Genomic DNA, 26,205 nt, shown 5'->3' with positions numbered 1-26,205 from the left:
CCTTTTTGGCGTGTTTTCTCCCACTCTGTAGGTTATCTATTTACTCTGTTGATTGTTTCCTCTGCAGTGCAGAAACTTTTCAATTCAATTAAGTCCCATTCATTTATTTTTATTGTTGCTGTATTTTCCTTTGGGGTTTTAGTCATAAATTCTTCGCTGAGGCCAATGTCTAGAAGAGTTTTTTCTACATTTTCTTCTGGAGTTCTTATGGTTTCATCCCTTACATTTAAGTCTGTAATCCATCTTGAATTAATTTTTATATATGACAAGACATACTCCTTTGCATATGACTATATAGTTTTTCCAACACTATTTATAGGATAGGGTGTCCTTTCCCCAGTACATATATTTGTCTGCTTCGTCAAAGATCAGTTGGTTTTAGGTCAATGGTTTTATTTCTGGGTTCTCTTATTCCATTCCATTGGTCTGTCTCTATTTTTGTACTAGTACCATGCTGTTTGGGTTACTGTAGCTTTGTAGTATAATTTGAGGTCAGGTAATGTGATACCTCCAGATTTGTTCTTTTTTGCTTAAGATTGCTTTGGCTATTCAGGTTATGGTTCCAAATGAAGCTTATTAGGATTATTTTTTCTACATCTGTGCAATATGATGTTAGGATTGCATGGAATCTGTAAATCACTTTGGGCAGAATGGACATTTTGATGATGTTTATTCTACCAGTCCATGAGTATGGGATGTTTTTCCATTTGTTTATGTCACCTGTGATATCTTTCAGCAGTGTTTCGTAGTTCTCATTGTAGAGGTCTTTCACCTCCTTGTTTAAGTATATTCCTAGGTATTTTATTTTCTTTGTAGCTATTGAAAATGGTACTGCATCCTTGAATTGATGCTAAGCTTGGCTGTTATTAGTACATAGAAATGCTATTGATTTGTGTACATTGATTTTGTAATCTGAGACTTTGTTGGATTTATTCATCAATTCCAGGAATCTTTTGGTGGAGTCTTTAGGGTTTTCTAGATACAAGATCATATCATTGGCAAACAGGGATAATCTGACTTCCTCTGTTTTCCAATTTGGATGCGCTTTATTTCTTTCTCTTTGGCTGATTGCTCTGGCTAGGACTTCTAGTACTACGTTACATAGAAGTTGTGACAGTGGGCATCCTTGTCTTGTGCCACTTCTTATGGGGAATGCTTTCAACTTTTTCCCATTCAGTATGATGTTGGTTGCGGGTTTGTCTTATATGGATTTTATAATTTTGAGGTATGTTCCTTCTATGCCCAGTTTATTGAAGGTTTTTATCATGAAAGTGTGCTGGATTTTATTGAATGCATTTTCTGCATCTATTTAGATGATCATATGGTCTTTGATTTTTGTCTCTCTTTATGTGGTAAAGCACATGTATTGATTTGCATATGTTGAACTATCTTTGCATCTCTGGTATGAAACCCACTTGATCATGGTGAATTATCTTTTTGATGTGCTTTTGAATTCAGTTTTCCAGTATTTCCTTGAGAATTTTTTCATCAATCTTCATAAGGGATATTGGTCTGTAGTTTTCTTTTTTTGTTGTGTCCTTTCCTGGCTTTGGTATCAAGGTGATACTGGCTTTGTAGAATGAATTAGGGAGGAATCCCTCCTTCTTGAAGTTGTGGACAAATTTCTGAAGGTTAGGTACCAGCTCTTCTTTGTAGGTCTGGTAGAATTTGACTGTGAATCCATCTGATCTGAGGCTTTTATTTGTTGGGAGGTTTTTTGTGACTGCTTCAATCTCACTGTTGATGATTGGTCTGCTCAGGATTTCTGTTCCTTCCTGATTCTGGTTTGGGAGGTTGTGTGTTTCCAGAAATTTATCCATTTCTTCTAGGTTTTCTAGTTTTTGTAAGTAGAGGTTTTTTCAGTATTCACGAATGATATTTTATATTTCTGTGTTATCAGTTATAATGTCTCCTTTTTCATTTCTGATTGAGCATGAGTTGTTTCTCTTCTATTTCTGGTTAATCTTGCTAGTGGTCTATCAATTTGGTTCATCTTTTCAAAGAACAAACTTTTTGTTTCGTTGAGCCTTTGTGTTGGTTTTTTGCTTTCCATTTAGTTTAGTTATGCTCTAAGGTTTGTTATTTCTTTCCTTCTATTGGCCTCGGGTTTGGTTCTTTTTGTAGCTTCTTGAGATATGGCTTTATGTTGTTAATTTGTGATCTTTCTGTCCTGTTAATGTAAGAATTTAAGGCTGTAAACTTTCTCCTTAGCATTGCTTTTGCTGTATCTTATAGATTTTTGATGGCTTTTGTCCCCTTTGTCATTTACTTCAAAGAATCTTTTGAGTTCCTTCTTAATTTTATCATTGATCCAAGGATCATTCAGCAACAGATTGCTTAATTTTCATGATTTTGTGTAGATTTCAGAGTTTCTCTTGGAAATGATTTATGGTTTTATTCCAGTGTGGTCTGAGAAGATACATGGTATGTTTTCAATTTTCCTGAATTTGCTGAGACTTGTTTTGTGGCCTAAGATGATGAATCTTGGAAAATGTCCCATGTGCTAATGAGAAGAATATATATTTTATAGTTTTGGGGTAGAATGTTCTGTAAATGTCTGTTAGGTCCATCTGTTCTAGAGTCCTATTTAAGTCCAATGTTTCTATATTGATTTTCTTCTTCAATGATCTGTCCACTTCTGTCAGTGGGGTGTTGAAGTCCCCAGCAATTATGATGCTGCCGTTTATTTCTTTGCTTAAATTTAGTAGAATTAGTTTTATGAATCTGGAAGTGTCTGTGTTAGGTGTATATATATTTAGGATTTTTGTGTCTTTTTGGATTGCTCCCTTTATCACTATATAATGACCATCTTTGTCCTCCTCTACCATTGTTGATTTAAAGTCTATTTTATCTGATATAAGAATGGCTACACCTGCTGGCTTTTGGTTTGCAATTGTATGGAATATTTTTCCATCCCTTGAACTTTTTTTTTTTTTTTTTTTTTTTTTTTTGGAGACAGAATCTCACTCTGTTGCCCGGACTAGAGTGCCATGGAGTCAGCCTAGCTCACAGCAACCTCAAACTCCTGGGCTCAAGTGATCCTACTGCCTCAGCCTCCCAAGTAGCTGGGACTACAGCCGTGCGCCACCATGCCCGACTAATTTTTTACATATACATATTTTTTAGCTGTCCAGCTAATTTCTTTCCATTTTTAATAGAGACGGGGTCTCGCTTTTGCTCAGGCTGGTCTCGAACTCCTGACCTCGAGTGATCCTCCCACCTCGGCCTCCCAGAGTGCTAGGATTACAGGCGTGAGCCACCGCGCCCAGCCCATCCCTTGACCTTGAGTCTGTGAGAGTCCTTACAAGTTAGATGGTTTCTTGAAGGCAGCCTATAATTGGGTTGGATTTTTTCATCCATTCAGCCAGTCTATGTCTTTTAAGTGGAGCATTAAGACTGTTCATGTTCAGTGTCACTATTGATACGTGGTATACTGTTCTGTTCATCATGTTGAGTGATACCTTGTTTTGTTTTCCCTCGTATGCTACTGTTTTATAAGAGCTGTGAGCTTTAACTTTTGGGTGTTTTTACACTGGAGGGTACTGATTGTTCTGTTCCATCTATAGTGCACTTTTGAGCATTTCCTGTAGGGCAGGTCTACTTTGAACTTAATATTTATGTAGTATTATGTTATCAAAAAATGATTTTGATGCACAAAAACCTTTTAAGTGCTTATTAAATTATTTTGTGTATGAAGTAAATGGTTTCAGTCTGTCCTATTGACTTAATTTTTCATCTATAATCATGAACTAAAATCACACTATCCTATTGGGCTCATTGGGCTTATTGGGCGCATTCAAGTTTCATCTATGAGTTTAATTGAAGAAAAAAAAGCAAAGAATAATTTCCAAAGTGTCTTTCTAACTTTGTGTTTAAGTCTCAAACTGGCATAGACGTTAGTGTTGTGGCCATCATTGTCATAAAAATCGCATAAAAATTCACATGACAAAAGTTTTATTTAAAAAAGCAGCTTTTTTATTTTAGGGTGACAATAAATAATTTGGAAATAGAAGTAGTAAAACTATTCATCCTAAAATTTGGAAAACATTCAAGAGTTTGGAAATATTTGGATAATGCTTGACTCATTTTTGTTTAATTTGTCTTATGCAATTTTTATGGAGAAATTCTATTTGTTCAAGCCAAACATAATTAATATTGGGTGTTTTGTGTGTTAGACATGTGTTTATTATATAATTTTATGTTTGGGGCCATTTGAAATAATATCTCATGAGAACTGGATCATTAGACTAAGAAAGAATACTAAAAGTGGCCAGGCGTGGTAACTCACGCCTATAATCCTAGCACTCTGGGAGGCCGAGGTGGAGGATCTCTTGAGCTCAGAAGTTTGAGGCCATCCTGGGCTTTGAGCAAGAGCGAGACCCCATCTCTACTAAAAATAGAAAAAATTAGCGGAGCTTGTTGGCACACACCTGTAGTCCCAGGTAACTGGGAGGCTGAGGCAGGAGGATCGCTTGAGCCCAGGAGTTTGAGGTTGCTGTGAGCTATGATGATGCCACGGCACTCTAGCCTGGGCAACAGAGGGAGACTCTGTCTCAAGGAAAAAATACTAAAAGCCTTAGGCAAGGCTTTTGGAACTAGTTCTGGAAATAGTTTCTCAATTTAGTTTTCTTTAAAAAAATTCAGTTTATTAGGTCTAATACATTTATTTTAAGTCCAGATATATATGACCTTTATGACAAGGAAAAACCTATTTTTTCTACTTAATTTTTCAGGAGTATAACAATGAATTAATTTTTAAAAATGAAAAGTGCATTATTTGAAATAAATCACACCAGAGCTATTCAAATAGGCCTTGAGAAATACTTTATTTAACAATAAATGGCCGTTTTATTGTGCAAAGTAGAACACTATTTGCTTATCTTTTCATAATACCTCAAAACTAAGCATTTTGCTTCATCTATACAGGTTTCTTACACACACACACACACACACACACAGAGTTTTATGATCTTTTTGATTAAAACAAAACACACAGTACGTATCATTAGGCATAGATCTTTGAAAATGGAGGATATTACCTTGCACGGTATGAACTGTCACATCCAGATAACAAGTGTTCTTAATGGGTAGATTTATTCATTCTAAACCAAGCATTTCATTGGAATAATGATAAACAGGTGAAAATGCACACACACATACACATGCACACTCTCACCAGCCAATCTTCATAGAGGTGGATGAGCAGTTACACTCAATAATCGCAAGAAGAAAGGAGGCAAAAAATTATCACAAATAGGCAGAAGCCGTATAGTGCATCTTGATTGAGAGCTAGAGATATAATCTGGGTCTCAGAAGGAAAAGAAATGTAAACGGACACAGGGGCACTGTGGTGAGTTGTAGAGTAGAAAAGAGGAAAGAAACAGAAGTTACCGTTGCAGCTGGTCCTTCTCATCAGCAAGTCATTATCAGCTAGGCAGCTCTGCGGGAGGGGCAGGAGAAACTAGGGGATGATGACAGAGGCTGTGTCCTAATGGGGGGATTGCAGATGGTAAAGGTCTTTTCATTAATGTTTGCAAATTTATCTGGGACGTATTTTATTTTTATTCTATATCCTGTTTTATACTCTGTCAAGGAAATGCCTTTTTAATGGAAGCTGAGCATTATATTTGCGGGATCCAAACCAAGACTGGCAATATTTCTTCTGCGTGATGCTGAAGAATTAAGAAGTGTGGAAAAGCATCTCTTTTGTTGATTTTGCTCTTTTCTTGTCCTTGCTATTTCCCATTTTAAAACTGTTACTACCTGGGAAATATTGTTCCCTTTTAAGAACTATTCGTAACACTTGAAGTTTACTTGCCTGGTCAGGGCAGATAAAAGTTACCACCCATAAAAGGTCAGTTTTATAAGAGCTCTAATTTGAACCCTAGTCCAGGAATTCTTATTTAGTTTTCATCAAATATTAATTTGAGAACTAAATATGTACCTGGCATTTTGCTACGTACCAGCACAACAGACAGAATTGTATTAACTTGCTTTAATAAAACTAAAAACAATGCTATTTAGTCATCTCTCCAGATCTCAGAATCTTATAGATCAGTTGGAAACAACAATTTCCAGAAAAATGATTGTGCCTAAAATTTACTACATTGCTTCCCTGGAAAGAAAATACCATGATCCTTTATCTCTAATAATATGCCATTTCAGGTATTGTATATATGTCAGAGAAAGTGCTCCAAAGAGACAAAGAAGGAATCTATAGATGACATGAAACAAAGAGAGCAACAATTATCTGATCATCCCACCTGTTGACTAGATACTCCCAGTTGAGCTGTATCCAATTCCAGGCCATATATTTCCCGTAGCTGTTGTATGAAATATATCGGATGACTGTAAACACATCCTGAGTTCTAATAAGGCTTGTGTCCTTGAGCAATTCCAAATACCTAAGAGAAGCCAAAGAGAAAAATAACTCAAAATGAACTCTTAATGTGCACTCTTAACTAAATTCCAATACAAAATAGTTTTCATTCTAGCAATTCAATTCTTGAGGAATCAGCTGACAAAGCTGATTAAATATGACAAATAATGAAAGACAATTTAAAAGTTTTTAATATATTTAACTGTTTTTAAAGAACAACCTATGATTTTGAGGACTAGTAAAATGTAAACCATAGGAGCATTAAAAAATTAAATTATTTTGGAAATCTTCAGTAAATAAAGAAACACAGAATTTTAACTATTAATCTTTAAAAGTAGTATTTATTGAATAGAGCACATCAATCCCTTATTATCCCACCTAATTAAGAGAAAGAATTTATGCTCTTATTCTTTATAGGATAACAGTTAAATTTTGTTTGTTCTTCCCTAGATTGAAAGAAACAATCTTCTAAAAAAAACCTATATGGCTAGATTAGTTGTTTGTAATTATAGCATAGCACAAATAAGTACAAGATAAATAACCAAATGGATAGGTTTTATCAAATTTATGCCATGGCTTTACCCAGAGTTGCCTTTCTAGCCCAAAACTTTACAAGTACATATTGTGTTGAAAAGTATTTCCAAATAAGATCAGCACTGATTTTATTCACTTTGAGATATGTAGTAAAAATTGGTATCTACTGCCGATAGATCAGATATATTTTCATATTCTCCAAGTCTTGCTACCCCCTGGCATCCTACCCACTGACACATTCATTCAGATCTTTAGGAGGATGAGAGCTAATAACTACAACAAAGGGATCACTGTTCAACGTGAATTGCAACATAGTAAGTTTTCAGAGTCAGCCTCTGCCAAAGACAGAAGAGATTTCTAAATTTTGTATGTTTTTATTACTGTATCAAGAGCCCTAACATACTTGACCATAGAAATTAATCCTAAGGGAGGCTGGAGACCAGAAGCTTTAAGGAAAGTCCGTGCCACGTGGGAAGCTGGAAAACACCCCTCCCTGCAGTCCCTAGAGAAAAGGCCTGCAGGTGGGTATCAGTCTTCCCGCTGTGCCAAATGGCGTGGCAGAGTGAGCACATCCTGAGCAAGGGGAGGTGAGCATGTTAATGGGCTTAAGGTAATTCCCCTGGTTCCTTTCACTTGTGCGTACTGTGAAGGGGGACCCAGAAGTTTTTCAGCCTTCCAGTAAGAGGGGGTGCTGCTGGAAGGGCTTCGGGGAAGACAGAAATGCCACATGGTTGTAGGTACTTCACGAACCGAAGCAAATGCCTGGGACCACAGCTTTCATCTCTGGGTGACACACAGGGCTCCGGTATGTAAAATATGATCCATGAAAACCCGAGGAACTCCGATCCAGGACCAAAATAGGTAGATACCTTATCGCAAAACCAGCAAAGACCAGAGGGCTCTTTCTCCAGTATCACAAGGGTGACTTATGTCTCCCTGGACAGAAGGACAGAAGGAACACGAGGAAGGCAAGGAGCTCTGGAAGACTGAACATTTACTGCAGGAGACTGTCTACATTTTCTTTGTACTTGCCGTCGTCTGAGTAAATCTACTTACGCGAAAACACAACACATTTATCTTACGTTTCAGATGAGAAATTCTGGGGAAGCTTTTACCACAGGCTGGACTTGCTGCAGAAACTTCTTTTGCTGTGGTCATCATTCAAAACTGACTTTGTAGATGGTAGAGGTAACACATTCAAATGTGGGATAGGTTTCTTCCAAAATTTAAGAAAATCTTACTAAGCCCACTAAAATAATCCTTTGTTGTGTGGTAGGCCATGCAAGTTGCAGCAGCTTCCTTTCACCTCAGCGGGAATATTGCAATATGCTCTAGACCGTTGAACTTCCAGAAACTGCACTAAAGTGGTGGGCTCCTGAATTTTTTGCGCAACTTAGCTTCCATTCCCTGCTTCACAGGAGTCTTAACTAAAGCATCTAAAGTACATGCTAATTTTCTTTTCAGATACAATATCAGCACAGTGCCGTCAAAGTAATGGATCAGGGCGATGTTTTGTGGGATGTCAAGATGATCAAGTTCTTAATGGACTATTGTGGCCGAGAGCAGGAGAACTGACCTACAGCCCTCAGGTAAGATAGTGAAGGTGTGTTGCTGGCTCTACCAAGTAAAAGCATACTGCTTCTGGTAGTCCTTCCAAATTGGTATTGCATGGTAATTTACTATTTAAATTCTGCTTCTCCCATGAAGCTGTAAGTTTCTCAAGAATAGATATCCTGTTTTATTCCTTTTCATTCCCACAATCTATATACCTATTCATACAAAGAACACCATAAGTGTTGATTAAATGAATAAACGCCATAACCAAGCAAAAAATGAATTAAGGCAGAAGCTAGAGGCCGGGCACAGTGGCTCACGCCTGTAATCCTAGCACTCTGGGAGGCCGAGGCGGGAGGATTGTTTGACCTCAGGAGTTTGAAACCAGCCTGAGCAAGAGCGAGACCCCGTCTCTACTAAAAATACAAAGAAAATTAGCTGGACAACTAAAAAATATATAGAAAAAATTAGCCAGGCATGGTGGTGCATGCCTGTAGTCCCAGCTACTCGGGAGGCTGAGGCAGGAGGATCGCTTGAGCCCAGGAATCTGAGGTTGCTGTGAGCTAGGCTGACGCCACGGCATTCTAGCCAGGGTAACAGAGTGAGACAGGGTCTCAAAAAAAAAAAAAAAAAGAAGCTAGTTGATTTGGGGCATGGATGTAGAATGGGAAAAGATTCAGAGATGAACTTCAAGTGGTCTTTGTACCTTCTGAATGGAGCGTAAGTACATTTCTGTGTGTGCACCTGCATACTGTGATGGACACTCCTCTTTCTCTCCTGACAGAGCCCAGTTGTGTTGTGGTATCATTAGATATCCTTGTTGCTAGGTAAGGTAGACAACTACCCCAGGCTCAGAGAATCATAGTTGGCTCAAATCAATCAAAGGAATGCAAGTTCATCATAGGCAGCAAATGATCAAGTAGCAAACCTGGAGCGTGACCGAGGATGATTACGTGTGACCCAGTTTGGGGAATGAGGGGAAGTGGAGATAATTGTCCTTTAGCATAAACACAAAGCCCTGTGAGGAGAAACTCTTTTGATTCTGTCCTTCTTTCATTGGACATTTTGGTGTAAAGACAAAATAGGTTGAGCTCTGGAAGTCATGAGACACCCGACACGTTGAACATGGCCAAACAGGAAGAGATGGGCCTGGGGCCTGGGTGAAAACATTGAGCCACCGCACACAGCTGGAAACCACTGACCTCCAGAATTGTTGCATGTGAGATTACATTTATTTATTGTTTGAGCCCATCTTACATGGATACTTTGTTTCTCAGAGGTAAAATAATTTTTAGTGGATTTTTTGTGGAAGACATTATACTTTAATAACTCTTAAAGAGACTGCGGCACATAAACTATTAAAGACACTTATTTCATATAAGGGAAATAAAAGCCCAGTTTACCTTGATAAAAGGGTAACGCTATGCACTGATGCTAATCCATAGAGCAGTTTTACTTTTTCTTGAGCCAATGACGTGTTCTGGTATTGCTCAAGAGTGTAGTTCCACGAAGCTTCGTTGCCAGAGTTCTGCATCCCGTACCGATACACCAGAAGCCTGAGGTTCACAGGAATACTAGAAGAAGAAACAGTGTTTCAGAGACTTCGATTGCTCTTTTCTCAGTTCCAGGTCTTCTAGAAATAAAACAAGGCAGGTAGTCACCTTACAGTCCCGGTTAGCCACTGCTCAAATAACTGGGAAGCGTTGCTCAAGGCTTCTCTGTCTCCCATCCTGCATGCCAGCCCCAGCACGGAGGCACGGAGTAACCTGAAAAACAAGACAAAACAAACCACCCCAAAGCCAGGACCTGAAGCACTTTTCAACATGTCTTAAAGCACACAAACAAAATGTCAAATGAATATAACTTTTAAAAAGATGAAAAATAACTTTGTGAGATGATCTCCGGTGTCGGTCCATGCCAGAGAATCCGCGAGGGGCTTCACCTGACTTTGGAAGTATTCCTGAAATACAAGAATCGTGTACAATGAGTAATAATTTACTGCTTGTCAGCAGTATCCCCATTATTATAATCTGCAGCTCCCTGTTGTAATCTGTTTTCCCACTAGTTCAGAGAACTCTGGGCTTGCCCTTAGGAAAGGAATGTGTTCAGTTTTTATCACGTTGCAATTTTGCTTCAATCCTGAAGATATTTAAACTGTTCCTTAAATAAGAAAAAAAAATCCTGAAGATATGAACCATCCTGGGTCTTTCTGTAATGTTCTATAAAACTTTGGATTTTAATCTCCCTTTTAACCCCCATTTCTTAGTTCACATATGTAATAAATATAAAGATACCTGATATACTTCCTGCACTAAAAAGACTGTTGCAGTATTGACAAAATAATAAAAATAACTGATATTTGTGGATTGCCTTACAATTTACAACGGAATTTTATATTATTTGATCCTCACATTACCACAGGCAGGCAAGTGCTGATGTTCTTATTGAACCAAATGAATTAAGATTCACAAACATAAAATCATTTGTTCAAGATTTTTTCATTTACTAAGTGGAAGAGCTAGAGATTTGAATCCAGAATTTGTTTAAAATTACAAGCGTCCTGTGCTATAGAAATCACAAAGCAAAAAAAAAAAAAAAAAAAAAACGGTATTTAGAATGACAATCTTACAACAAAATCTCTATGTGGAAATGTTGGGCCGGGCGTGGTGGCTCACGCCTATAACCCTAGCACTCTGGGAGGCAGGGGCTGGAGGATAGCTCGAGGTCAGGAGTTCGAGACCAGCCTGAGCAAGAGCAGGACCCCATCTCTACTAAACAAAACACTGGAAAGAAATTATCTGGACAACTAAAAATATATAGAAAAAAAAATTAGTCGGGCATGGTGGCGCATGCCTGTAGTCCCAGCTACTTGGGAGGCTGAGGCAGGAGGATCGCTTGAGCCCAGGAGTTTGAGGTTGCTGTGAGCTAGGCTGATGCCACGGCACTCTAGCCCGGGCAACAGAGCGAGACTCTGTCTCAAAAAAAAAAGAAAAGAAAAGAAAAGAAATGTCATCAGTAAGAACAAGAAAATATAATGTTATATTTTGGTAAGAATAATTCATTGTGACATATATACACTAAAAATAGGATCTAATTAGTGTTTATGGTTTGATATGTATATTTTAAATAAAATATTCATTTTTATGTTCCATTTAACACTGAAATATACCTTTAAGTGGTTGGTATAGAGAACCACAAATACTAATACATTTCCAACTGAAAAAGAATAGATAGCCTATCTTTGCTTTGATTAGTCAAGTCTTTGCACTTTCTTTTGATTCCAGCTGGCAGATAGATATGCTTTCGTGTACCCAGAGGCTCCTTCTCTCAGAAAGCATCCTGTTCTGCTGATGGCCAAACATTTGCTTTCATAAGATACCAGAGCATTAACAGCACCTGGATCATAGGGTATAGCTCGGTATCATCTTCGAACATGCTAATGATGTAGGTTATGGCTGAAATGACTCTCTGCCATGGTAAATAATCCTCTTCATTTCTGAGATACTTGGTCAAGTTCAGAGCCACATGATAATCTAGAAGTTGAGCTCTGAGAAAGAAAAAAAGAAAAAAAACACAGTCAGTTAAAAACCATAGACTTTATCTTCCATTTGACTGAAAGTACTAATATGACAATCACAGTGTTCCATGTGAATGAGAATGCTTCTATTAAACAAATAAGAAATTGCATTTATTGTTGAGAACCAATCAAAAAGTTTTGTTCAAAATGATATATTCATGCTTTCATACATTCAATAGTAAGGAGGAAGACATTAAGATGTACGTTTAGGCCGGGCGCAGGGGCTCACGCCTGTAATCCTAGCACTCTGGGAGGCCGAGGCGGGTGGATCACTCAAGGTCAGGAGTTCGAGACCAGCCTGAGCAAGAGCGAGACCCCATCTCTACTAAAAATAGAAAGAAATTATCTGGCCAACTAAAAATATATATAGAAAAAATTAGCTGGGCATGGTGGTGCAAGCCTGTAGTCCCAGCTACTTGGGAGGCTGAGGCAGGAGGATCGCTTGAGCCCAGGAGTTTGAGGTTGCTGTGAGCTAGGCTGACACCACAGCACTCTAGCCCGGGCAACAGAGCGAGACTCTGTCTCAAAAAAAAAAAAAAAAATCAGCATTGAACAAAGAAAAAAGAGTCGGCATTGAACATCTACAGCATTCAAAAAGGACCAGAAGTAGGCAGACGGCACATCAGAATCTGTCCTCCTCTCGCCTGCTCTCCAGCCTTGCTCTCCTTGCCTTAACTTTGGAGAAACCAGAGGCAGAGTGGTGAGTGGGGAGAAGAAGAAGAAGTTTCAAGCAGGGAAAGTAGAAGAAATCAAGCATCTTATTCCCACCGCAGGTGGCTGGTCTGAAGGTGGCCTGAGCTTGGGGCAGGGAGAAGCTGTAAATGAAGTAGAAAGCTCCAGTGATTTCACTGGACTGAGTATCTTACAGAACTGAGCGTCTGGGGGACTAGAAGTGCTGGGGCGAATCTCTGTTCCTCACCTTGACCGAGAGAGTAAGTCCCCAGCAGGCAAGAGGAGGACTGGCTCTTCAGAGCAAGTTTAAAGGGACAAAGGAATAAAGAATATGTTTATTTTCAGATGCACCCTTTTAGTCCTGACTATTGAACATAATAAAACATTGCTTTTGAATGCTGCAGTAGACTTGTGTAAATACTGATCCTGCCCGAGGCACTTACCTATTTAACTACGTATTTCTGGTTTTCTTTGCTCCCTAAAGTTTCATAGTGGTCTCAGCACAGGTGGTCTTTTAAGCCATCCTGTCAGCTCTACCCGGCTTTGGTGGAGTTTGTGTCTCTCTGTGTTCAATTTTCTGCATGTATTGCAAAGGGAAATCCGGCCAGGTGATGGCTCAGGTATTTTCCAGCTCTGTTGCTGTGGGATTCTACGTTTGTTTTGGCTTTCAAATTTGTTTCACTTTCTTCCTTTCCACAGCTTTTCAAAATTTTATGGGGCTATGCCGAGGAGCTGAGCGAAAGTGAGAAAGTCTTTCGATAGTGTGAGCTATTTGCTTCACACACAGCTCCTCAGCAAGCGCCGTTCAAGAGGCTTTCGTGTGCTCTTAGGGCCAAGTGAACCGTCTGCATTGTGTCTTGATGGGAATTAAACTGTTGAGATAGTACAGTGCTTTGTAATTTCTAACAGCCAAGAAGCTGAGCTTTGGAAAAGGTACAGTGGATTCCCGGGAGGGTTTTCCAGGAAAAAATTCTAAATGGCTCTGTTACGTTTTAAAATGCTTATTGATCATCTTCTTTCACCATTTAATTTCCCAGGGTCTGCCTGGCACATAGTGGATCCTCAATACATATTTATTACATGAGTGAATGGTATACTGTAATATAGTGAAAATAACTAATCTATTACATATGCAGGAGATTAAACTTGGAAATTCACTAAAAAGCGTCCTATCATATTGTCCTTTACCTACAAAGGGAATCTGGATTACAAATTCAGAAGAGCTTTTCTAATCGTGTCTTTTGTTGCTACTAATCAATGGTCAGTGCATTGTGGTCAAGTAATATAATTTATTGAGCACTCTCTACACACCAGATAATCTTTTCAGCGCTTCCTGTCCATGATCTCATCTATTCCTCACCAAAATCTTACAAGGTCAACTCCGTTTTACTAAGGAAATTGAGGCAGAGAGAAGTTAAGAGATTCACTCAAAGTTATATGGAACTAGGATTTTAAACAGATTCAAAAGCCTGTTTTTTAACCCTATAATTCCTCCCTTAAAAAATGTCAAGAAGGTTTTTTGCCTCCCAGTACGCTACCTGGGAAGTGTCTGTAAAATAGTCCCCCCTGCATTTAGTACCGTTATGCTGCTCTTCCAGCCACCCATTCAGTCAGTATTTACTGAGCATCAACTGTTCCTGGCCACACAGAGTCACAGGTGGGTTGGAGTGCCCACTTTCATGGAACCTACAGTTTGATGAGTCAAATGGACAATTAATAAGCAATGATAGTGTGATACTGTGGGGCAATGCAGAGGCCCATAAGAGGGACACCCCCACACAAAGGGGTCACAGGAGGCGACTTAAGGAAGTGGCATCTCACTCTCAGAATATTGCTCACATCTAGAATAAAGCCATGACAAAGTCAGAGAAATAAAATCAGCTCCGTTCCCAGCTCCTGAAAAGTACCAGAAACTCAATAAATGCTTGTTGAATTACTGGTGTTAGACTACATGACAAAAAAAAATTTAGAGGTACCATGGAAACTACTCCTCAGCTCCCCCAATCCATGCCGATTATCTTTTTTCTAAGCTCAAGTTAACATCAGGCTATGAGGGAAAAAGTCAAATTTCCTAAATGGTACCTTCATTATGATCAATCCTAGAGCACCATGGCTCATTCTTCTTACCCCAATAACCTGAACAAGATTTGACAATTCTAGCCACAAACTCTTACAGTGGGCTCAGAGAACTGAATTAATGAAACATTGTTTGTCTTTTTATTAAATCAAATTATGAACAGGCACTTTTGAGCATTTGGAAATGTCCCTTAATTAGCTCAAAGAGTCTGATATAGACAAACCATACTCAAAGTTAATAGGGTAGGTGAGTTTTTGTGTGTACAATAAGGTTTGATGTCAGTATTTTGACTATGAGGCTCATAGGAACTTCTAAAAAGAGAGTAAAAAATAACAATGTTTTAAATAGTGGCTTTGGATATTTTAAGCTAAAATTGATTAATACTTCAGTGTTGTAATTCGTTTAAAAAAAAGATTTATGACAAAACCCAGAGTATTTTAAGTTAATCTAGTCTCATTCCAGAACTCACCTCGCCAAGGCAAAAGCATCATCAATGAGACTTGCACGATCAGCAGAAGAAAAGTTCTGAGAAGAAGAAGAAAGAGAGGTAAGAAACGTGATCTTAAAGCACAGCATGCTGAAAAAAATTAATATCATGAAGATGCTGTTCTTAGAACAAAAATAAAACAATTTCCAACCATTGCTACCTCTTACCTTGTGGTTCAAGGAAAGATTTTCAGCTATCTGGTTCCAAATTAGTACTTCATAATTTACACGATAAAACCCAATATGATCTGGGTTTATTTTGAGAAAAGCATTTCCACTAGGATTAGAAGAGTTCAAAGTGATTCCTGTGGTAGTAAATAAACACTAATGAGAAACATGTTTGCATGTACTATAAACACAGAGAAATTAGACCCAGAGGGCAAAAAGAAAAGAAAAGAAAAGAAAAAAGAAATACTAGCTCAAGGAGTCAAGTCTGATTTGGATCCAAAGCCCCAAAGCCTAATTCCTACTTAGTTGCCTAACTTTAGAATGTCACTGTAGCAAGTGAGCTGAAAAAGAAAGAAGCAATATAAACAAGTGTCCTGTAATGAGTGACTTGTACTTCTTACTAGCAGAAGCTTGCCAAATGGGTGAAATAACTTTGTGCTGGTCAATTCCTCAATAAAAGAAAACAGAGAAGTCCATGCCTTCAGGGGCGGTCCATATATTCCTAATCATAATGGATTAATTACACAAAGTACATTCACTGGGGCAGCCTGAGGAAGGGATAAAAATAGAAACACTTGAAAGAATACTTTGTTTATTAAAATCAACATCGAAGTTGATGAAAATGACTATTGCTAAGCAGAATAATAAACTGAGATTCTGTAACACTTTTAACATGTGTTGCAATAGGATTGAAATCCAAATGCAACATTCTTGACTTTGTAACCTATTTCATACTTGCTGTTTCCATTTTATTTATCTTTGTAAAGTCTCCTACTTCTTTATTTCAATTGGTTACATCAATGCTTTTTCATCAGTGCATGTACCAAATTAACTTTCTCTCTAAAGTAGCATTCAATATTTACATAGGGCTCTAGCATATAGATTTTAGAAGCCCAACATCGAAGGAACAGAGACTTATGTTTTAGGTAAAAAACATGCACTTAAAATAATAGCTATGCTCTGACATGACTACTGTTTGTTAGCATTACTCCTGTACTTTTCAATTCATATACTCTTTTGTTAATATGGTCTGTATACAATTTAAATAATGGTATAGGGACACTTAGTATATTTGAGGAATTTCACATAGTTTAATGTAGTGATAATATAGAGTGTGATATCTGAAAATAGCACGTGAGGCTGGAAATAAAGACAGCCACATATTAATACCATGTTAAGAAACTCATCTGAGAGATAGGAAAACAGGGAAGATTTTTAAGTGGGGAAATAACATACTCGAGTATAAATAGATAATTTTGACAGTGGCATGGGAGACATTTTGGAGGAGATTCTAGAGGCAAGAATTCAGAGTCCGCTGTAATAACCTAGGGCAAGAGAGGATGAGGGCTTACACTCGTGGAGAAGATGAAAAGAGAAAGGAGGTGAGGTCTTCACAAGACATATCACAGGTAAAATCAGCACAACCCTTTTTCTGGAGTTCTGTGGACAGTTGGAGAAGGGGGAAGTGGATTGCATGGTTGGATGAATTATGGGGCTGCCACTGGAGAATAGGGGAAGGTGAGTCAGCTTGGGAGGAAAGATGATTTAAATTTTGGAAGTGTTTGCAAGGTCTGGAAGGTATCCAGGACACAGTAGTTTTTCATAATACACGAGTAAGCTCTTCAACAAGACAATAAGTTTCTTTAGGAGCTTTCGGAGTAGGTACTTGACAAATTATGAACCCTTACCTCACTCATGTCGTATTTATCTTTCTTTGTCGTTCTCCCATGGACAAGTTGTTGAAAGGAAGCTAATCTTTTGGCAGCCGTACACTTTGAATGTATGAGGAGGAGAGTCGCTTGCTAAGTGTAAAGCCATATGTTACGGGAGAAAGAGCATGAACTTTGAGTCTGAGAGACCTAGAATAAAATCACTGCTCTGTGACTTACTGGCTCTGTGACCTTGGCCAAAGCACTTGACCTCTCTGTGCCCCAGTTCACCACAAGGGAACTAGGGATACAAATCCCTCCCTGGGCTGTTGTGATGATTAAAGAAGATAAAATAAGTAAAGTGTTGGTCACATAGTTATGTGTCATGCATCCAGCAGATGGTCGCTATCCCCATTATTATGAAAAGGGATATGCCGCCAGTTCTATAAATAGCAAAGCAAATATAAATAACATTGAGAAGTTCCTGGCAATCCATCTAAATACTGCTGTCTTTTAGTGTACTTTATATGCACCTAGTTAAGCCTGTCTAGAGTTACTGTGATTTTTCTCACTTTATAGATGAGGAAGCTGAGATCCAGGAAGTCAGTAGTTAAGGACCTTCCAAGTTCATGCTACTTTCAGAACAGTTGTCAACAGCAAAACGCTGTCGGGTTGTTCAGTTACATAACGAAGTGAGTAGAACTGAAATACTGACGCCTACTCCCAGTGGCACACAGAAGTAAGAGTGTGTGTTGTCTTCTGTCTTTACACCTATTAATTTCTTTCTGATTATAACAATAGTATATATTCTTTATGAGGCACGTAGAAAATACATTAAAGTATAAAGGAAAATATGAAAATTACCCACCGCAGCTAGCATGTTTTTATCTTCTCTGTGTGTGCATGTATGTATCTTTTATATGTTACATACATAATTGGACCCTACTCTTTTTATGATTAGTAGTCTTTGCTCATTTGAAATCATATTGTAAATACCTTTCAATTTCATTTTATATATTTGGTAATGTAAGTTTAGTGGCCATATAATACTTTATCACTCAACTTCTAAATTGTTTTGTTCTGTTTCTTACTGGTTCTATGAATAACAGCATTGAATAAATTATCTCTAGGTAGGGGCTCTTTCTAGAAAATTCTTATTTTTTTTTCTTTTATTATATGTATAATGATAGAGAAAACTGATAATTACTATTGCAAAATTTCATCTAGAGGCTACTTATTAATAATTCCAACCCAATAGATTTCAGTAACAGAGTACACGTGACAGTTCTTTAATGTTACTATCTTATGTGAATAATTTTAGACAAGTAGACAGCTTGTGATAGCCTGAGATTCCTAGAGAGTGAAACATATGAAGCTTAAATAACAATGATTTTGTTTAAAACATAAAGTAATAATACTAGGAATAACAACTGACGAAACTGACAGCATAAAGTATACTCTAGTTGGTGAGAGGAGAGATTACTTGGAGTAGGTTAGAATAGCCAGAAAAGGTTTGGTGGTAAAGTTCCTCTTCTTTTGTTAAAAACTACACATTTAATTTTGTGTTTTAATGCTTAAAATGTTATGCACAATGCAGACGTAAATAAAAGACCTTGGGGGGAAGCCCCACTATTGCCTGGGGAGTTGCTAACTGATGAAGTCATCAAAGAAACGGAGAGGAGGGAGGGAGGATTGGCAACATGGGCTGGCTGCCCATTCGGTGCCCTCAGGACAAGTTCGTCATCTGTGCTCTGAGCTAAGAGCTGAAGATGTCCTCAGACAGGAAACAGGAACTTACTGCCTAGCCTAAAAATGGGACAGCCCCTTTGAAGTAGGAAGAGATGTCTAGTTTGCTCCCGGCCAAGTGACCAGCCGTGAATCTGAAGTTTCAGATAAAGGTAGGTTTGTTATCACAGCACTGCGAACATCAAAGCCTCCTCATTAGTGTACTCATTCATTCATTCATTCATTCAGTCAGTAAACAGTCATTAGGTGCATGCTGATAGTGCCTTCTGGAGACACAGAACAACAACGAATACACTCCGTTTCCTCCAGGAATATTCTGTGGGGAGGGGCGACATGGGTAAGTCAGCAGAGCACAGAATGTGTCACATGTAAGGACAGGGAGAGAAAGGAAGGACCGTGAGTGCTGCCTGCTCTCTCACTTCCTCACTCGCACTCTCGGTCCGGAGCACATGACCCTCCGACACTAGGTCAGTCTTGTCACGCGTTTATACTCTACTTAGCCTCTGAAATCTCAGCCTCCATGTTCTTTTTTTTAGTAACCTTTCCTGAACTCCCAAATCTGGCTGGTGCTTCCGTGAGCATCGAGCATCCTCGGCTGCTCTACCAAACGGGCACCCGGGACACAGTGTCACTGTGACTGCCAGCCGACCCATCCCCAGATGATCATCTGCACTAGGGTTAGGATCGCGCTGTTTTCCTTCCCAGAACCATCCATGCCTACCTCAGTGCCCGGCAGGTAAGCAGTCCCTGCTTGAAAGAATTAATTATGTAATTAAGGATTAAATTGATTATCCCAGATCTTCTATCTAAAAAGTATATAACACATGTTAGAACAGTGTTTATTGTGAACTCTTGAAATTTATTTTACGAAGCACTCGAGTAAGCTTCGATTATTTGGAAAATTCACTTGTATGGAAACCTCGTTCCATGAAAATGCTGGGTAGACTGGGTTAGGGTAGATGAATTATTCATGCTTTCAAATTTTTAGGCAGCTGCCGAGACATTCTTCTAACCCTCAACTAGCTATGGTGACCAGTGGGGGAAATATGTAGCAATAGTTAAACCAAATCTACTGGAAACCTCCCAATGGAATCCTAACCTTATCATGCCTTTTATCAGTGCTATTATACATTTTTAAAAGTGTATTTTTTTTCTGTCTTCTCCATTTTCCTTTGGCAAATGCACTTGTGAGTATGAAAATGGTCAGAAGACAGACCACAAAAGACAGAGCTTGGTACTCAAATACAACATACAATTCCCTGATCTGGGAATTCTGAAAAAACTTAGAATTGTTGACCACAATGTTAAAAATATCATTAGCATAAATGAGCAAGAGAAAATTTTGTTGTAATTAAGAAGTCTTTCCTCCATAATAGCAAAGCTGATAGGGTTTACAGTAAAAGTAAAAATCACAAAAGAGTTTACAATAAAAATAAAACAAAACAACAAAACCCCCAAAAGGTAGAAAAATTCTACTGGATTGACAGAAAAACTTGTACACAAATGTTTACAGCAGCATCATTCATAATAGACAAAAGGTGGAAATGATCTAAATATCCATCGACTGATAAATGGATAAAGAAAAGGTGGTAGATTCACATAATAGGATAGAATTTGGCAATAAAAAGGAATGAAGTATTGATACGTGCTACAATGTGGACAAACCTTGAAACATGCTAATTGAAAAGACAAAATACTACATATTTCATTTACATGAAATGTTCAGAACAGGCAAATCTATAGAGGCAGAACATAGATTAGTGGTTGCTTAGGGCTGGGGGATGGGAGGATAGAGAAGTGAGAGCTAGGGTTTTATTTTGAAATGATGAAAATACTCTAAAATTGACTGTGGTGTTATTAACATACCTGTGAATATACTAGCAACCATGGGATCATACGCTTTAAATGGGTGAATTTCATGGTATATGAATTATATATCAAGAAAGCTGCTTTTAAAAAAGCAATCTACTGGAAACAGGGTAAAAATTTACTTCCTTGAGGCTTTGGAGAAATCATAACTAATTAATATTTTAGAACATTTTGTAGGAGAATTAAGCCTATGTAAATGAAGGATGGGTGATCTACTTTTTCCGCAGGAACACACGGGTTAAGTCCATACCAGATGCTATTCTGAGACTGAGTCCTCAGGGGATGGGGTGAAGAAGAGTCTAGCTTGTTCTTAGCTACGAAATGGTTTTGGAATAAGTGCAATGGTAAAAGTATAAAAAGCAGGATTCTTCTGGGATTGCTGCTAAAACCTGCCTTATTTATTATTTGTTCATTGATTTGGAGGTCTGTATGGTAAGGTCTCCTTGTTTTTATAGGACTCTAAAATTTTTCAAGTAAAACATTTAATTTACAATGGAGATAGAACACAGAAATATATTTCAAAAAATGATTGCTGTCATTGAATTGTAGAATTTTTTAAAACCTAGACCTTTCACATAACAGTTTAAGAAATTCAATTCTTGGCCGGGCGCTGTGGCTCACGCCTATAATCCCAGCACTCTGGGAGGCCGAGGAGGGTGGATCGTTTGCACTCAGGAGTTCGAGACCAGCCTGAGCAAGAGCGAGACCCTGTCTCTACTAAAAATAAAAAGAAATTATATGGACAACTAAAAATATATAGAAAAAATTAGCCAGGCATGGTGGCACGTGCCTGTAGTCCCAGCCACTGGGGAGGCTGAGGCAGGAGGATCGCTTGAGCCCGGGAGTTTGAGGTTGCTGTGAGCTAGGCTGACGCCACGGCACTCACTCTAACCTGGGCAAGAGAGTGAGACTTTGTCTCAAAAGAAAAAAAAAAAAAAAGAAAGTCAATGTCTTGCATATCTGATAAAAAGAAAAAATAAAAAAGAAAGGAGGAAGAAAGGGAGAAGGGTGAAGGGAGGGAGGGAAAGGGAGAAGGAAAATGTATACACTGATCTTCCAGTGGTTGAGTATGTGACCCTTCTCCTTTGAATATGCTGTTTATTATTCGGTCAGTCATAGTAAATCGCTGAGAAGAATATCTCAAGGCAGAAAAGTTCTCACTGTGGGTAAAGATTTGGAATCCTTATTTAGCTGAAATATTTAGCTGAAATTTGTATAAGTTCCAGCTTTATTGTTGCTTCTTTACACCTATATTTGTTGAATGTGGTACATTCATTCAAAGAAGAAATAAATCAACTGATGATATTTACCTCCTTCTTCTGACCTATTGTAGAGTGTAGTACTTGTTATATTATCTTCGGTCCATTTAACTGGAATATTCCATGTGTAACTAAAATTTTTGAAAAAGAAAATTTAACTTTTATCACTAAAGGATGAAAATTTCAAGAGTAAAAATAATTAAAAGGCAATAGAAAAGCCAATTTTCTTTATACATGATTATCCAGTGTATAATATACTGTTAATATAGTTAATACAACACTCTTTAGTGATGAAGATAGGCTGTGTAACTGCTCTCAGTTTCATCTATAAAATGTAGAAATTTGTCTCAAAAGATTAGCGAAGGATGAAGACTATTATTTCAATAAAATTCCTTGAGGCTTTGGGATAAAGATATTGCACAAATTGCAGAAATATGACACATTATATTATAATGCTGAGCATTCACACACAAAGTTGCACACACTTGAACATGTGTTTCAGTCAAAGAACACATGACATTTTTAGAATTTAGAAGACAATCTGTGAAACTCTGTGAGGAAAATAACACATTTTGGAAATTATGTCAAAATTACACCACCACCGTCCCCCAAAGCTGCTCCCATTCTCCTGTAAATATCTGCAGTTTGGAGTCATGGGAACTGGTTTGCTGCAAAAGAAAAATCGTCAGGTAAGCATGTTTCAGGAGCTTCCAGTTGTTCTCTTTAGCTACTTAGTATTTTCTTAGTATGGAGTGGAGGCAGGGCGAGTTAACTCTGTATTTTGATAGAATATGTACTCAACATTTCCATCTTGCCCGGGCACGGTGGCTCACGCCTGTCATCCTAGCACTCTGGGAGGCCGAGGCGGGAGGATCGCTCGAGGTCAGGAGTTCGAGACCAGCCTGAGCAAGAGCAAGACCCCGTTTCTACTAAAAATAGAAAAATTAGCCAGGCATGGTGGTGTGAGCCTGTAGTCCCAGCTACTCAGGAGGCTGAGGCAGGAGGATCGCTTGAGCCCAGGGCTTTGAGGTTGCTGTGAGCGAGGCTGATGCCACGGCACTCCAGCCCGGGCAACAGAGTGAGACTCTGTCTAAAAAAAAAAAAAAAAAAAAAAATGTCAGTCTTAAACGTCTCCTAAAAGAGTTCTTAAATGTCTTTTTGATGGCTTGAATCCCTTTGTTCTCCCAAGAGAACTATGCCTTTGTACCCGCCGATCACATACTCAAGAGCAGGATCTAAGGAAATGACCAGTACTTCTGCCAGATTTCTCCTTTTCTTTTGAAATTCATTATACAGCCTTACCCAAGATCGGAAGCTGGCTGGGAAGGATCGGCTGTTGAGTCCAGCAGAAAGCGTTTCTGTACAAGGTACCGAGCATCCTTCACGCTGAGCACAGGGTAGCCCATCTGGATGGTCCAGGTATCCATGACTTCTTGCACTGGTAGATTACTTACCTAACATTGAAAAAAAATGGAGATTAATTAATTAACAAATAAGGGGAAATGAAAGGATAGAATAGTCAGATAAAAAAAAGGGAAATCATTTGTAAATCCGACAAAGAAATATTTGGGGATATACTCTTCCTTACCTCTTCCAGTACTTCCCAAAAATCTGAAGTTTTTGCGTTCTGGAATTTGAATTTTTCCAAGTACATCTGTGTGTGAAAGATAAGCATTTGAGAAGTCAATGTTTGTTTTCTCATACTCCCACGATATGAACTGAACCACTAGTCACACCTGCTCAATTCTGCCTCCCTAGCACAGAACCAGAATTGACAAAATGTCAATGAATGAGCATGGCTGTCTTCCAGAAAAAAGATCACACACACTGAAATTTGAATTCCATACAATGGTCATGAATCATGAAATACTCTTCTTCTCATGGTTTTTTTGCAGCCGTTAAAAAATGTAGAAACCTTATTGAGTTCATGGGCCTCAAAAAAATGGATGGAGGCTGGGCACAGTGGTGCATCTTAGTCCCAGCTACTCTGGAGGAAGGGCAGGAGGATTACTTGAGACCAGGAGTGCAAGGCTGCAGTGAGCTATGATTGCTTCCGTGAACAGCCACTGCACTCTGGGCAACGTAGTAAGACCCCATCTCTAAGAAAAAAACAAGAGCAGTAGCCCACATTTACCCTGCAGGCAGTAGTTTGCTGGCCTCTGCTCCAAGGAAATGAATCTATAACCTTTGAATAATGATATTGATGATGATGATGATGATGGATGAATTGAGGACATTATTTACTTTAGAGAATGTCTTCGCTCTTCAAATATTTAAAAAATACAAATCCTTTAAAGAGAAGGCTCTCCCTCTGTTTACAAAACGTCTTTCTGTACATGAATTTTTCAGATGTAGTGTGATATACTCCCAGAAAAAATTCCCAGGCTTTTCCTAATCCCATAACTGGGAGCCATTTGCGGTTTACCAGGAAACTTCCTGAAGTTCCTGCTGTATCACTCCTCTGTTACTTTCTAGAATTGTCCCCTTGGAAATGTGGAAGTCTTTGATGGAGAAGAAATGGAACCTTCTTAAATGTTCCTAATTGTTAACTTTGCACATATCATTTTCACTAAGTTGCTATAATTTTCAGTAGATGTTGTACCTAGGTCATATTATCTTCTAAATTTCTTTTTCTTTTCAGACACAGAGAGAGAAAACCATTTTGCAGGACTCCAAGAAGTTTGGAGTAGGGTTGAAGCCAATTTGGAATGCGGCCTCCGTGTTTGTTCTTTGGGTTAATTCACTTCTCGGAACTGCCACGAGGGGGCAGGCAAAGGAAGGGAGATGCCGCAAAGACCGATCAATTTTAGGTATTCATTCCAGGGAGTACTTCATATAATAATAATTATAACCATAGCTCCGTGTTAATGACAATTTCTATAGAATAGTGTCTTCTTAAAATTAATTTAGATCAGTTTAGTTGCATACTCACAATGTCCTGGAACTGAAAAGGACCTTAAATATTATTTAATACAGTTCCCCAAGAAAACTGCTTTGCCTAACTACCTGGGTACACGCAGAGGTGAACAGATTTGCCTGAGACTAATACGGGAAGTCTGAATCCTGGATCAGTGTGGGTCGTTTTTACCACTGTTGCTGTTACTGGTTTTTTAAATTGCAATTCCTCGCTTCTCCTGAACTAGAGACTAAATGGAACTTTATATAAACAGTATGTTAAAGGTACTAATTTTGTATTGTCTAGATTAGTGCTTCTGAATATTCTATATTAAGAAATTTTTTTCTGCACCTTGAATAATTATGATGTAGTCAAAATTACATGATGACTGAGTCGTGGTTCCTCATTAGTTGGTATCGGTGAGTGAGCACAAAAGGGAAGGAACAATGTTTCTATGACTAGTATCCCTGGAAGGGGGGAGGCTTTTTTCAGCTGAGCCATTTCTGTCTTATCAGGGATATGACTGAGACTAGAAGAAAAAGAAAAGACAAATATATCTCTCAGTTTCTATTGTATACCCGTAGGTTTTATGAATATCCTATTATCCACTGTACTTTCTTCTGCACAACGGTAGCCTTAAAGATTCTCCAGTTGATAATGTGCTCTTACTCACCCCCACTCTGTGCCCATTTTGCTCTCTGAGGTTGAGTTTGGGGGAAGGTGCTGAGCACGGAAGAGAACAGACAACTGGCCATCCCCAGATTTAGCACCATACCAGGTTAGCTAAGGGACAGTCATTTTGGGGAGAAAGTTAGCATTTTCAAGGGCAAGACCTTCAACTCCACTTTCACAGATTGTGGGATTTAAGGGCAACAATCTCGGAGTGATGATAACAACTCAAGGAGGATATAGTGCAGATACTTAAACAATGTGAAGGAATGTTCCAGTTGGTCCGAGAACTTATTGAATGTGGCTTATATTGATCACTTAACATTTTCAGATATTAGCTAGTGTTTGAATATTGAATAAAAAGAGTGTTTTGGTATTTGTTTGGTAAATTCATTCCATAGCACTATAATGATGTGAAAAACTAATATCCATTCATCCTAGTTCAGTTTCCAGCACCCTGTGTACTCACAGTTAGGGTAGAGGAAGACTGTTTTAATTTGAGAAATATTCATTTTGTATAAGACTGTTTTTTGTTATTAATTATAACAGATATTGGTTAAAAGAAATATGAGAATATTATTGAATTATTAGAATAGCTATTCACTTTTAAGGACTCTTTTGGTACGTCTATAAAAAAGTAAATATGAAAGATTATTTAGGCCACAGGCGG

The 26,205-nt window shown here is 38.4% G+C and overlaps 1 protein-coding gene across 1 annotated transcript in view; it reads right to left on the bottom strand.

The window, feature by feature from the left end:
• The window catches only part of LOC123627758 (glutamyl aminopeptidase), a 66,771-nt gene that overhangs the window by 6,785 nt on the left and 33,781 nt on the right, over positions 1–26,205 (bottom strand). Inside the window, exons 9-18 of the mRNA XM_045537484.1 lie at positions 23,559–23,624; positions 23,273–23,424; positions 22,022–22,101; positions 15,448–15,584; positions 15,263–15,318; positions 11,864–12,014; positions 10,354–10,427; positions 10,129–10,233; positions 9,871–10,041; positions 6,264–6,404 (exon numbers count right to left, since the gene is read on the bottom strand). Of these exons, the coding sequence (XP_045393440.1) occupies positions 6,264–6,404; positions 9,871–10,041; positions 10,129–10,233; positions 10,354–10,427; positions 11,864–12,014; positions 15,263–15,318; positions 15,448–15,584; positions 22,022–22,101; positions 23,273–23,424; positions 23,559–23,624 (1,133 nt within the window). The remainder of the gene's footprint in view (positions 1–6,263; positions 6,405–9,870; positions 10,042–10,128; positions 10,234–10,353; positions 10,428–11,863; positions 12,015–15,262; positions 15,319–15,447; positions 15,585–22,021; positions 22,102–23,272; positions 23,425–23,558; positions 23,625–26,205) is intronic.

The sequence above is a fragment of the Lemur catta genome, chromosome 26, assembly GCF_020740605.2.
Source record: "Lemur catta isolate mLemCat1 chromosome 26, mLemCat1.pri, whole genome shotgun sequence".
Taxonomy (NCBI): domain Eukaryota; kingdom Metazoa; phylum Chordata; class Mammalia; order Primates; family Lemuridae; genus Lemur; species Lemur catta.
Note: the sequence above shows the minus strand (reverse complement) of the source record. Positions and strands in the feature narration are given on the sequence as shown.